General features: G+C 46.0%; 1 protein-coding gene across 3 annotated transcripts in view; it reads left to right on the top strand.

The window, feature by feature from the left end:
- Positions 1–13,244, top strand: part of LOC146871423 (sodium channel protein type 4 subunit alpha-like) — a 1,828,482-nt gene that overhangs the window by 915,370 nt on the left and 899,868 nt on the right. For all 3 annotated transcript variants that reach the window (XM_085651070.1, XM_085651071.1, XM_085651069.1), the window contains one exon: positions 12,556–12,723. In XM_085651070.1, coding sequence (XP_085507196.1) covers positions 12,556–12,723 — 168 coding nt within the window. The remainder of the gene's footprint in view (positions 1–12,555; positions 12,724–13,244) is intronic.

The following is a 13,244-nucleotide window of genomic DNA, read 5'->3' as shown; positions in this document are numbered from 1 at the left end:
CGAGAGCCCCATGCAACAACACGCCCCCGACAAGCGGGTCTCGGCAATAAGAAGGCACAGACCAGCTGATAACTGACTCGGATGCCTGACCCCAAAAGGCGGCTCCGCGAGTGCAGTCACCCCGATTAGCAATTTCAGGCAGCGTGAGAGCGACGCTGTTCCACACCAAACCACACCTGACCCCAAAATGGCGGTTCTGTGAGTGCAGCCTCCACGGGTAATCTTTTTCAGACAGCGTGAGGAGCAACGCTGTTCCACGCCATCCTGCACCTGAACCGTACATCAATTTTGGCAAATAATAAACGACTCAATCTGGGGATCAATTGCCCGAACATCTCCTGAAGCCTTGGGAGTGAAAGGAAGCTAAGGGGCTGCACAGCAGGTCAGTTAAGCCATACCTCCCTGACCCTACTTAAGGCGGCAAATCACAGCCACCTCGCGCTGAAGTGCCCAGCACCACAACATCCCCCAGAGCACTGCTTGCAATCTATCAAGCCCACTCTCTATCCTAACCAGACCGCAATAGAAAGGTCCCCCTCACAATACAGTCAGTCTGCAGCAGATGAGTGTCCCCCACACCACACTTTACCACCCTGACCTCCTTGCACCTCAGACCAGGGCAACAGTTAATCACAGATACCTGATACCACCATCCCTACGCCGAGGCTAACTTCCTAACATAGACCCACGGTTCCTTCATTAGTGAGGGCCCATACTCGCTTTCCAGTCTCACTTTGTGACCCGCATCCCCTAGATGACAGCCCCTGACACAGTCCCCCCTTCAAGGAAACGCAACAATGTCACTGGGCACGCCAATTTTCATTAACCACCTCATACCGACCTACTTGAAACCTCACGGCCTGAATTCCTTTGTGATTAGTTTCCCCCTAACCTCTCCCTTAAAGCAAAAAGAAACTTCAAACATAGACTGATTAGACAGGATCCAGAAACACTATTCGCGGACACATATCACTGCTCCTCCAAAGGACAGGTAAAGATGGATCTCATCTTCCACACTGAAAGACCTGATAACTGGAACATCACGTTCAGAACGCAACTTCACATCTCCAAAACTACGATTACTCTGCATAGCTGCAAACTGACAACCTCGCCCACTAACCGCTCGACACAGAGCGGGAACACGTCTGTGACCATCTACTCGAACGGCACAGTCCTGATACAGGCGAACAATGAGAACCTAGAAGCCTTCGACTCCCTCTTCCCCTCACTCCGAACCGCCCACGTGCACACGCTTTGACCTTCCCTGACCCAGTATTTACCCCCGGTCAACCTGTCTCACCAGGAGAGTCAAAGAACCATTCTTGTGCCCTTTGCCAGAACCACCATTCTCCCCTCTCGAGCCACCACCCACACCTCCGCCCCCACAAATCGCAATCTCCAACTCCCCGACGAATGTCAACCTCAGCCTCCACCCCCGATTTACCTCCAACAACATCATAACCCTGCCCTGCCAGCACTGACCACTAACTACATTACCACACCCGTAGGCATCAAGAGGAGGAAACCACGACACGACCCAATGCACCCCTTACGCAGGGTCCCAAACAGAGGCAGCATGGACAACACAAGCAGCAATAGGCACCATAATACAGTCACGCCCTCCATATCACCGGACGACCCTACCCAAGACTTCCTCACCCGCGCCCCAGAAAACATGGTGCAGCGTCTCGCCCTACTAGAAAGCCAGCTAGAAACGATATTCCTGGGCCTGAACGAAATATTAACTAACCTCGACAAGGCCCGAAAGCCCAGGCAATCCCCTCCCAGGGCTCCCACTCCGACCAGCTCCAACCTCCCCCGTGACCCGGATACAGAGACCCACAAGACAGAAAAGATCAACGAGGTGGAGCTATCATACACAAGGACAACATCGCCATCGTGGAAATGGACACCTTCAAGTATACAGCACCTTTGAATGTCTTACCGCCAACATCAAGACAAAGGATGATAGAGCAATACTCTGCCATCTTCTCTATCACCCCCCAGGCAACAGCTCCGCATTCGGGGAACACTTTTTCAACCTGATTGCTCACTGCTCACTCGGAGACGCTAGCAACTTAATTCTTGATGACCTAAACCTACGTTGCAATGAAGTGAACAACTCGCTAATTCAAACCCTAAACAATCTTCTCCATGACAACAATTTATCCCAACACTGGAAGCGCACAATAAAGGAGCAACCTTGGATGCCATTATCGCTCAACGAGACGCAATTACGATCGACCATATACTCCCCGTGGACTGGTCGGACCACCACATCATCTTATTCCACATTAACCAAAAATCCCAGCCACCCTTGCAAGACCCCCCCCCCCCAAATGGGCTAGAAACTTTACCCAGATTCCCCTTGTCGTCCTAGAAGAAAGGATAAGTTCGCTCCTCCCCAGCGCCAACGATCACCTCACCACAACTGAACTCACCTCGCTCTACAACTCAAATATGGTGGCCATGCTTGATCAACTAGCCCCCCTGAAATAAAAAAAAAAGCAGCGTCACTCCTTCCAGATCATGGTTCAACTCTGACATCAACTCCAAAAGGAGACAACTAAGAGCCACAGAAAAACGCTGGAGGAACAATCCTACCGTTATCCTCCGCAAACAACTCAGAGCAGTTCGCAGGAAGTACAACAATCACATCAAAACCAAAAAAAACACGTTTTTCTGCACTGTGCTAGACAGCACAAAAAACAGACCCAAGGAGCTCTTTAACATCATCAGGCAACAAACCTCAAAGCCCGCTACGTCCTCAGTGCTGGCATCCAAAGAACTATGCGACAACTTTGCCAAACTTCTTTAATGACAAGATCCCCAAGATCGAGCTCTCACTGGACACCAACAGCACCTCCCTCCCACCAATAGCAGCACGTCTGGGGCGTATGATAACACACCCATACCCCCTACCAAACCCTGGCTATTCTTCCACCCCATTCAGGGAGCAGAGAAAGTCAAATTGATCTCCACCAATACCCTCGGGTCAGGCCAGTGCTATATAAAACTTCTTTAAAAAATCAGCAGATCAGAAGGGCCTCAGTCTCACCTCCATTTGCTGGCCACCGGGTGGCCTGGTAGTGTTATCACCGCAGAGAAGACATCTTGACATAAAGGACCTGAATAACTTTAGACCTGTCTCTGACCTTCCTGGAAAGATGAATGCTCCAACAACTAACCCAACGCATGGACCGTATCAACCTCCTTGACTCCCATCAGCCTGGCTTCAGACGTCATTGATGATATCCACAAATCACTTGATTCGGACCAATGCTGCCTCCTCAGTCTCCTAGACCTATCGGCAGCATTCGACACGGTAGATCACAAACTTCTCATTAAGGTTCTCCAAGAAAGGGCCGGACTTGATGAGGTGGTCCTCCAATGGTTCTCCTCCTTCCTACACAACCGCACCCAAAGAATCAAAATCAAAAACTTTGCGTCCAACCTACACCCAGTCAGCAGGGGAGTCCCCCAAGGTTCAGTGCTCTCCCGCAACTTTTCAACATTTACATGGAACCCCTCACCACCCTACTCAAAAAAGCCAACATTCCCTTCCACCTATATGTAGACGACACACAGATCTACTTGGAAACCTCCTCCATCAAGGACATTCAAAGATTCAACGACACATTGAGAGAAGTCCGACAATGGCTGTCAAGTAACCACCTAAAACTTGATCAAGACAAAACGAAAATACTCCTCATCTTGAACAAAGAAGAGAACCCCCAAATTGCGGAATGGCTAAAAGTTATCGATGCGCTCAACGGGAACCTCACCCTGGCCGACTCTGGAAAATCACTAGGTAATCCGCTAGGCCCGAAATTGGACATGACAAAACACATTAAGAACTCAGCTAAGAGCGCTTTCCTTAACCTGAAGCTACTGAACAAAATAAAACCTTTCATTCCGCCCAATGATCTCAAACAAGCCACCCATGGATTGGTGTTGTCAAGACTAGACTATGGGAATGCAGTCCTCGCAGGAATAGCAAAATCACATTTTGCTCCCCTCAAAACAACTCTCAATGTGGCAGCCAGAATGGTCACCGGAATCAAGAAATTTGATCACATTTCACTGGCACTCAGAGAACTCAATTGGATCCCAGTCGAAATGCGGGCGAGCTTCAGAACAGCCTGCCTCACGCACAAAGCCTTGCACACCGGCAAACCGGAATATCTGGCTTCCAAACTCAAAAAAGCCGGTCAGACCATGAATCTCTGAAGTTCGAACACTCTTCTACTCATCCCGCTGAAAACACGCAAACAAAAAACTGCGGCCCTGTCCTTCGCCGGAAACGCGCCCAAAATCTGGAACTCTATTCCCCCTCACATCAGAACTATTCCCTCTTTTGCAAAATTCCAAAGTCAGATCAAAGTCCTGTTCCTCAACCGTTCCCTAGTGAACCGATAGGAGCAGCCGGAGCGCTGAAGCAGACACCTCCAAACCGCTTCGACTCAGTATCCTCAAGACTTCTACACCCGCCTCACCCTTGACCCCGCTCTAGTCCCTCCTCCCTGAAAGTAGAGCTCTGCTCACGACAGTAACTTTCCTCTAAGACTTTCCAAGACCTCCGCGCCTCACGGCTACGCTACGAATTGGCCTATACTATTATTGTATTATGTGATTTTCTGCATTGCAACTGGGGTAAAGTGCTCCAATACCCTCGGGTCAGGCCAGCGCTATATAAAACTTCTTAAAAAAAAAAAAAATCAGATCAGAAGGGCCTCAGTCTCACCTCCCTTTGCTGGCCACCGGGTGGCCTGGTAGTGTTATCACCGCAGAGAAGACATCTGCCCCCACTGCCATGGCCAGAGCACTGGCATAAGCATGACCTAAAATAAATGATAAGCTGGAGCTTTGGGGTACCATGCAATTCCTTTTGGGAATGAAGGTGTCAAGGTATTTGAAGACAGGGCTAAGGAGTAAGAAAGAATAAACTCTGGCTATAGAACGTGTACTGTAAAAACAATAGGTAATTGGACTCCTTTTGAAATCTGATTACAAAGCTTTAAAGGAGATACTAATTTGCTTGAAGGTGCAAGTATTTAAGAGAAACAATGTCATTATTAATTGTTTTTAAGCTGCCAACATTGTTCCTTGGTCTTAGAAAAGATAATCAATTAAATACAATGTTGTGTGAAATTAGACGTACACATAACCAATGCGGAGAGAAGTGTAATTACATCTCAAAGGTGCACATTAGAAATTTTTATTTATTATAATTTTTTTTTATTTGCCAACGTAAAAGGAAAAAAAAAAGAAATTTACAAAAAGCATTACAATAAAGCAGCCATCCCCCCACCCCTCAAAGAGAAAAGAGATTGCGTATGGTTAAGAGAAAAGAAAAAACACAGGTGCCAGAAAAAAGAGAAGCACATACAATTAAGAGGTACAGAAAAAAAAAAAGAAAAAAAAAGGAGCAAGATATGAAATATATGAAAAAAAAAGATTTACTTTACACAACACTAGGAAGGAAGAGCGGGACGAAGTAAAGTTATCCTAACTGTGCAAGCCAAAGAGTCAATTTTTCCCAAACCTTTAATCCCTTCTTCCGTCCTTTCCTTCCTTTCTTTGCATATACAGCGATTTCTAGATGATATGTGGCGATAAATCGGGCTAGCCAGTGTGAAAACGACGGGGGCTCCGGGTCAAGCCAGGAAGAGGCCACACAGAGCCTCCAAACAGTCATCGCGATAAAAATTAAACCATCTCTTTTCAACTGAGAGGTCTCGGTCTGCGTTCCTAGCAGAATAATAGTTGAATTCAATATTATAGGCTGAGTTGTAACTTCCCTTAAAAATTCCTGTATTCTGTTTAAAGTGGTGGAGAGTTTTAAGCATGTGGAAAAAATATGGATAGAACTGGCCCCATATTCCAAACATCAAGGACAAAGGGTACCTTGGCCAGTCCCCCACTTTACAATTTTACTAGGAGTGAGATATAAAAAGAAGATAGTTTTAAAATGTTGCGCCTGTGGTTTGGCTGAGATTACAATGTTCTGTGAGAGGGCAAGTGAGTTAAAAAAAAAAAGCTGTTAGAAGTGTCAATTTTGTTGCACCATTTATCAGCTATGTTCTGTAGGTCGTCGGGGGTCTGCCTATTTATTATATTGTATAATAAGCCAATTCGAGGCGTTAATGGCTTACGTAAGATATTAAGCAGATCAATTTCCCTAAAACCAGAGGGCCCCCCTACCTTCCTAGACAGAAAGTCAAATACACAATAGTATTTGAATGCGTCTTCGTTTTTGAGTTTAAATTTAACCAGTAACTCAGAGAAAGGGACTACCCCTTCGCAAGTAACAAGGTCTCCCAATTTCAATATGCCGGCCTTGTGCCAGTCTGAGAAGTAAGCCCTGCCGAATATAGCAGGCAAGCTGCCATTATTCAGCGTGGGAGTATAGAAGTTAAATCTACCCAACCCTAAGAATTTACGAATGCTGCGAAAGGTTTTAAAAGAGTTTAGTAATGTCTTAAATCTCACTCTTTTGTAATATCCGTAGGTGGTTTCCCGAAGTAGACAGCCCCAGGACTGTTCTCCCAACAATAGCTGAAACGGTGTGGGGGGCGCTATAGTCTGCGGGGTGGAGCTTCTTTTAGCAATTCTGCGCTATATTGTAAAACCGAGGCCCAATAGTAAAGAGTGATGTTAGGAAAAGACCAACCCCCTCGCTCTTTTGGTAGACAAAGCTGCCTTAGTGCCCTTCTGGGTTGGGAATAAGACCAGATAAACTGTGTGAATATTTGTTGAAATTTTTGCAGATTAGATTTACTGAATTCCAAAGGTATTGTGCGGAAGAAATATAAGAGTTTGGGAAAGTATGTCATTTTTATGACATTACATCTGCCACAAAGGGTTAAATGTAGGTTGTTGATTTGTTTCAGGGCCTTTTTTGTGTGTAATGCCAGAGGAGCTAGGTTGTCGGTAACAATTTCATCCAGATTTGATGATATAGAAACTCCCAGATATTTGGCTTTGGAAACAACTCAATAATCGGTCCATAGTACTTGGCTGTTTGTTATTATTTGGGTTTTGTTTTGATTCAGGGCATAGCCAGAGAGCCTCCCAAATTTTAGCGCCTCATTTTCAAGAGCCACTATGGTGTTTAAAGGATCAGGTGAAGTGATGGCCAAATCATCGGCGTAAGCCATGATCTTAATACAGCTACCTTGGAAGTTAACTGGGAGGATCTCATTATTTCTCTCTATTTGCTTGATGAAGGGGTCCAAATAAAGGGCAAAGGGGAGCATGGGCAACCTTGCCTGGTGCCCCGAGAGATCTCGAACTGGCTGGTTAGTTGCCCATTAACTGAGACACAAGCTATTGGTTTTACATAAAGGGCTTGTACTGCCTGCGTGATCTTTGGCCCAAATCCCATTCTCCTTATGACTGCCCACAGAAATTGCCAGGAGACCCGATCAAAGGCTTTCTCAGCGTCCAAGTGACATCGGGTGTCCAGCAGCCTGTGCGGCGTCAAAAAGAGTAATGGCCCTTCTAACATGTTCAGTTGTTCCTTTTTTTGGGATAAACCCGTGCTGCCACTCTGAAACCAAAGATTCAACCACAGAAGAGATTATATTAGCTAGTACTTTGGAGAAGATCTTTGAGTCACAATTAATGAGCGTTATTGATCGATATGAGCTCATCTCTATTGGAGATTTATCCTTCTTTGGGAAAATAGCTATTCTGGCCATAGACCAGGATGCTGGTGGTAAAGTCCCATTAAAAATAGAGGTTATTACTTCTGTAAGAATTGTCTTTATTTGTGGAGCGAAAGTCTTATAAAACTCTACTGGGATGCCATCTGGCCCAGTAGCTTTCCCGTCAGGCAGACTGTTAAGGGATTCCAGTATCTCATCCCATGTGGGAGTTATATCTAACCTTTTCATATCTTCTAAGGAAAGAGATCTGAGGTTGATCCGCTAAGATAGTTGGTGGTCTGGTGAGCGATTAGGTCGCTAGGGCCGTGAATCTCCTCAGTATAAAGTTTGGAGTAAAAATCCTGGAATCCGTTTCGTATGTGATCTGTGTCGTTGGTCTCATCCCCTGATGGGAGTTTAATTGTGCGTATCTCACTGCAGGAAACCTGTTGCCTGGTCCTGACAGCCAGATGATGTCCAATATTGTCGCTACACTCATAATTTTTCTCCCGGGTGCTTGCCCATTTTGCAGCGGTTTTTTCAGCAAAAATTGCCCCAATTTCGGCTCTGACCAGCACTACCTCCTTCTGAACTGTCTCGACATCTTGTCCTGTTTGAATGCAGTGAGTCAACTTAGTTTCAGCCACCCTTAACTTTCCTTGTAAGTTGTTTATCACCGTTTTCTCCTTTTTATTTTTGCGTACTGAGAATCCCAGGGTCTCGCCCCTGATCCCCGCTTTTAAAGCTTCCCAAACTGTCATAAGACAAGCGGAGCCAACATTGAACCCCAGAAATTCCTCTAGCCATCCTTGCATATGTGTTTTATACAACCGGTCCTGTAGTAAAGCTTTTTCAAAGCTCCAGGTAGAAACCTCTTTAACTTTCCCTAAACCTTTAATGTTAATGATAAGAGGATTATGGTCAGACATAAAATGTGGGGCCATTTCAATAGTGCAGTTGTTGATGATCGAAGATGAAAGGAAAAAGTAATCCAGTCTAACAAGGGTGTGATGCGGAGCAGAAAAAAATGTATACCCTGGCAGAGAGGGGTTCAGACTTGCCCAACAATCTCTTAGACCATGCACCTGCGCAAGATCTATCAAAGCCTGATATACCAGGGGTTTCCTACCCTTGTATTTCCAATGACTAACACAATCCCAGTTGGAGGGTAAATGCAAATTCAGATCGCCACAAAGGACAATGGGGGTGGGCCAGTGTGCTAGTTCCCCAGAAACCAAATTAATAACTCCTGGGCCATCTACATTACTCCCGTAAATTGAGCAGAGGGTAAAAGGGGGATTATTAGAGACATGACACTCAGTAATCACCCATCTGCCTAAGGAATCAGCCTTGACCCGGGGTGAAAAGATAGAAAGTTTTCTTTCAGCCAGTATACCCACCCCCTTGATTTTGGAACCCTGTGTAGTGGCCCCCAAGACTTGAAAACCCAAAGAGTCTAATAAGTACCTCTGAGAGCCCTCGATATGAGTTTCCTGTATGCAATTAATATCCCCCCCCAAAGAGCAAAGCCTAAGCGCCACATTCTGTCTTTTTGAGCGATCGTTTAGCCCGCAGATGTTAACAGAGGCAATTCTTAAAGAGTTTAACGTAGCCATTTTTAAAGAAAAAAATGAAACCAAAGAATAATAATAACACTACAGACTCCTGACGTCTTATCTTGTACCATAGCAAATGTGTCTTAGGTATACATGTGTATGTGCAAGAAAGATTTAAAAAACTCGTGCTTAATTTTTCTGTGCAGAACTTTTCTCTTGTAGTGCCTTTCCCTCCCCTCCCCCCTCCCCCCCCCCTTCTTCGAGCAATCAGGCAAGGCCTGAATGATGACAATCAACTTGAGCCCCGACTGCCAGCCACGCCGGATTGATAAATTCTATAGCTCTAGTTTATCTGTTCGGCCGCATGCCCCTTTTTCTTAACTGTGTTCAATAATAAAGTGATAAAGTGAAACGATGTGATAATAACATAGAAAAGTAGAGAAACCACAGAGCAGAAAATAAAACGAGTAAACAAATAAAGTCCAAAAAAAATGAAAAAAAAATGCCAGAATCAAGGTAGGAAAAGTCCGACTTAGGTCTGGTTTCACTCGTTGAACAGTTAGCGAATGTCACTTGTTCCTGATTTTCAATTGTTGCAAATACTCCCCTGCTTTAATCTCGGAGAGAAAAACCTTAGTACTCCCGTTTAAGATTACTTTGAGCCTTGAGGGAACCATAAGAAACACTTCCGCCCCCAGCTGTTGAAAAGGGGAGATTAGTTGTCTCATTCGCCATCTCCGTTCAACGGTCTGATGGCAAAAGTCTGGTTTAGCAAAGAATGTTACACCATTTGCTCCTTTCTTGGAGTTAAAGCGGGCCTGGTCATATATTATCTGTCTAAGGCGAAAGTTTCCAAAGTAAACAAGAAATACCCTAGGTTGCCCACCTGACGTGTTAGCACCGCTATGTTGTCGCTTTTGATGAAAAGGAAATCGGTCGCCCTCTAGACTTCATAGTCCCAATCCCATTCCGGATGGTCTGGAAAGGAGTCCTGTAGTAATTTAACTATGAAGAGCCTGGGGTCATCCCCCTCCTTCCCCTCCGGGATACCAAGTAAGCGGAGGTTGTTCCGGGGCTGGCGATTTTCCTGCTTCTCCATTTTTGTCATCAAATCCATCATGCAGGCAGTATTAGACTCCCCCTGCTCTTTGGTGGTCAGAGTGTCAGTTTCCAAATGTTCGATTTGTGTTTCTACCATTGAAACCCGATCACTGATGTCTGCGCAAGTTTTATTCAGACGCCTTAGCCCACCCTGCAACTTTTTGGCAGCATTCTTGACGATACGGTTGTCCGCCCGGACTTCTTCATGGAACTCCTTGATGGAGGTCAGGATGGAAGCTAAAGAGGGTTCAGACGTGTCAGCATGCAGGCTCTTGGTACTGCCCCACTGAGTAGAATTTAAATCGTCTTCATCTGGGGGGTATGATACCTTAGAGTCGGAGTAATCCCATTTAGTTGACTGCGGCGCTTACTTTTGCTGGTGGACTTTTTATGTCGCTGTACTGTGCCTGTATTTTGAAGTGAGGTCTCACTATCTCCTTCGCTGGCTTCTCCAGAGACATCTTCGTTGGAAGAATTTGGAGTACTGTCTGATACAGAGTAGAAATCTTCCCCTCCTGCTTCAGGTGTCCAGGGAGTCTGGAAGCCAGGGGGCGCCAACAGGTTTTGGATCACTTGTTAGTCCCTGCGCCGGGGTCAGGGTCAGAAATGAGCCGTAGGGCCTCCGTACTATTCTCGCCGAGTAGGTTTTCAGGTACCTGTGCCTGTTGGGTAGGCTGTGACAAAAGAGTTGTAGTGTCTGCGGGTGGGAGTACTGACACCGGGACTAGGGAAGGCCCATCCTGAGCCCCTAGAGGCTCTGTTAATTCAGCCAAGTCGCTTTCTGGTATGGTGGATGGGGCAACAGAATCCATTCCACTCCCTGTTTGGGGTGCCCCCTCCTTTACGATATCTACTAGTGGGTGATTAGTGAGAGAGGATAGAGGTTTCATACTGGTTTCATACTGGGATTTAAGATATTTTTTTTGACTCCCAAAAAGATTTTCGTGGGGGGGAAGAGAAATCTCAGTGTTTTTTTATATCTCTAGGCGGAACACCCCCCCCCCCCCCACCCCTGGCTTGCCCCACTGTTTCCCCTGCATTTTCTTATCCCCACTGACCTCATTTTTAAGTTTAGGAGCTCCCTCAGTGGTGGAGGCGGCATCTTTGGCAGCTTTTATATCCTTAGAGTCCAAGGCAGCAACAGGAGTCTTTTGCTTGGAGCCTCTTCGGCCCCCCCGCGCGCTCATAGTGGTCCTGCTGTATTCCAGCAACTTAGCTTCACAAGGATCTTTAAGGAAAGCAGTCCAAAGGCCCCAGAGTTCGTTGACCTCACTGAAGACTACGAGGGATGCAAGAAGAGCAGAGCACAGAGTCGAATTTTTAAAAACGTGCAGTGTATCCAATGCTTGTTTCACCAGCTTCTTGCGGGCAGAAAGGGCAGGCCGATTAGCCCTTGGCCGGGACACAATCTCCAAAACAGACCCCCCTTCCAAGAGGAGCAGCCTCGGTGCTCGCGTTACAGAGCAGTGAACGTAGCGCTCTGGCATCTCTGAGGGCGGCGCAGGACAGCTAGCTGAGCGTTACGCGTCCGGCGTGAGCAGCCGAGCAGCGTGAGCTCAGGTCGATTCCATTCTGCTCGAGGTGAAACCCCTCTGGGTCCTTCTTTTCCTACTTTGCACATTAGAATATTTGAGTTTTAGGGGCTCAGAGCTCACTGATTTGTGCTCGCAAAGTATACAGTCGCCTAGACATTTGCGAGGCAAATGCAACTGAAGTGCGAAACAAGCAACAAAACAGCCTGACCGAAAGAGTTCCAAAAAGAAGAGGCTAAAGTAATCTGCGTGCAGTTCAGTAACTGATTTGCCTGTTGTAATGCTGTTTCATCCGAACGACATACATCGAAGTGTCATCATCATGACAAGGAATAGTAAGTGAATGCAGAAAGATGATTTGCAACAATTTTGTCCTCATTTCATTAACTTGGCAAATATACACACGGTTCTCAGCAGCAAGCGCAGTGTATATCCAGTTACTATACTCAAGGCTAAGTTGACATTCATCAAGTCCTATTTGCACCATCAGCAGTAAAACACACATATTTTGAGGTTTTGGGTGCATGGTAGGCCAGAGTTTTCAGGATACTTCTCAATCATTGCAGACTCCTGAATGTTGTAATTCCACCCTTAAAAAGCATATATTTGTCACACATTTTGTGATTCCGTTTCACAGGCTCTCAAACTTGCAGCGTATGCGCAGTGTGATGCTTTGTTGAGTTTCATTTGGCAATGACACCATATTCTGTTTGTCAGCAGGAGCAAGAGAAAGCAAGTAAAGCTTCATTAGACCTTATAAACGCTGAGAAAAAATCAACACATTCAGGACAAGATCCTGGAAGCAGTGGAGATGACGAGAGGAAAGACTGCAACGGAAGGATCATCCCCAAAGTAGTGACTGACGGATCCACCAGAGATGAGGAAGTATGTCTTGATTTGACTCTCTGTTTATGAAAATTGAACATGCTGATTTGTAATTATCTGCGACTCATTAATCCTCAGATGAAGTGCACTGTTTCAGTTTCTCTGGGGTAGCACTTCTCAGGAATAGCTCTGAAACCATGGTTACCCCTGTCTTTCCCACCTCTCTTGATGTAGCTGGGAAGGCATTGTGTTCCTTGGGCCATATGACTAGACTGGTGTTTGTGCCATTGTCCACAGGTCATGATTTCTATTTGTGCAGTGTAGAGCCTTAGTTGGTAACTCATCATGCATGCCTCTGTGGCATGGAGGCAACCCTTAAGCCTTGACTTGTAGACAACGGCAGCTCTTCTATTAGGGCGGTGCATTGTCGCCTCCTGCTGCAAGGTCAGCAAAGGTGAAAAATAAAAAGATAGTAAAATTAATTTATTACTGTTCTATTTTTCACTGCTCCCAGCCCGAGCTGTATTTGAGGGCAGGGCCACTGCTGCTGATAGGCAGCAGTGGAGTAGTGTTCGCTCCAG

The sequence above is a fragment of the Triturus cristatus genome, chromosome 1_1 (assembly GCF_964204655.1).
Source record: "Triturus cristatus chromosome 1_1, aTriCri1.1, whole genome shotgun sequence".
In the NCBI taxonomy this organism is placed as follows: domain Eukaryota; kingdom Metazoa; phylum Chordata; class Amphibia; order Caudata; family Salamandridae; genus Triturus; species Triturus cristatus.
Note: the sequence above shows the minus strand (reverse complement) of the source record. Positions and strands in the feature narration are given on the sequence as shown.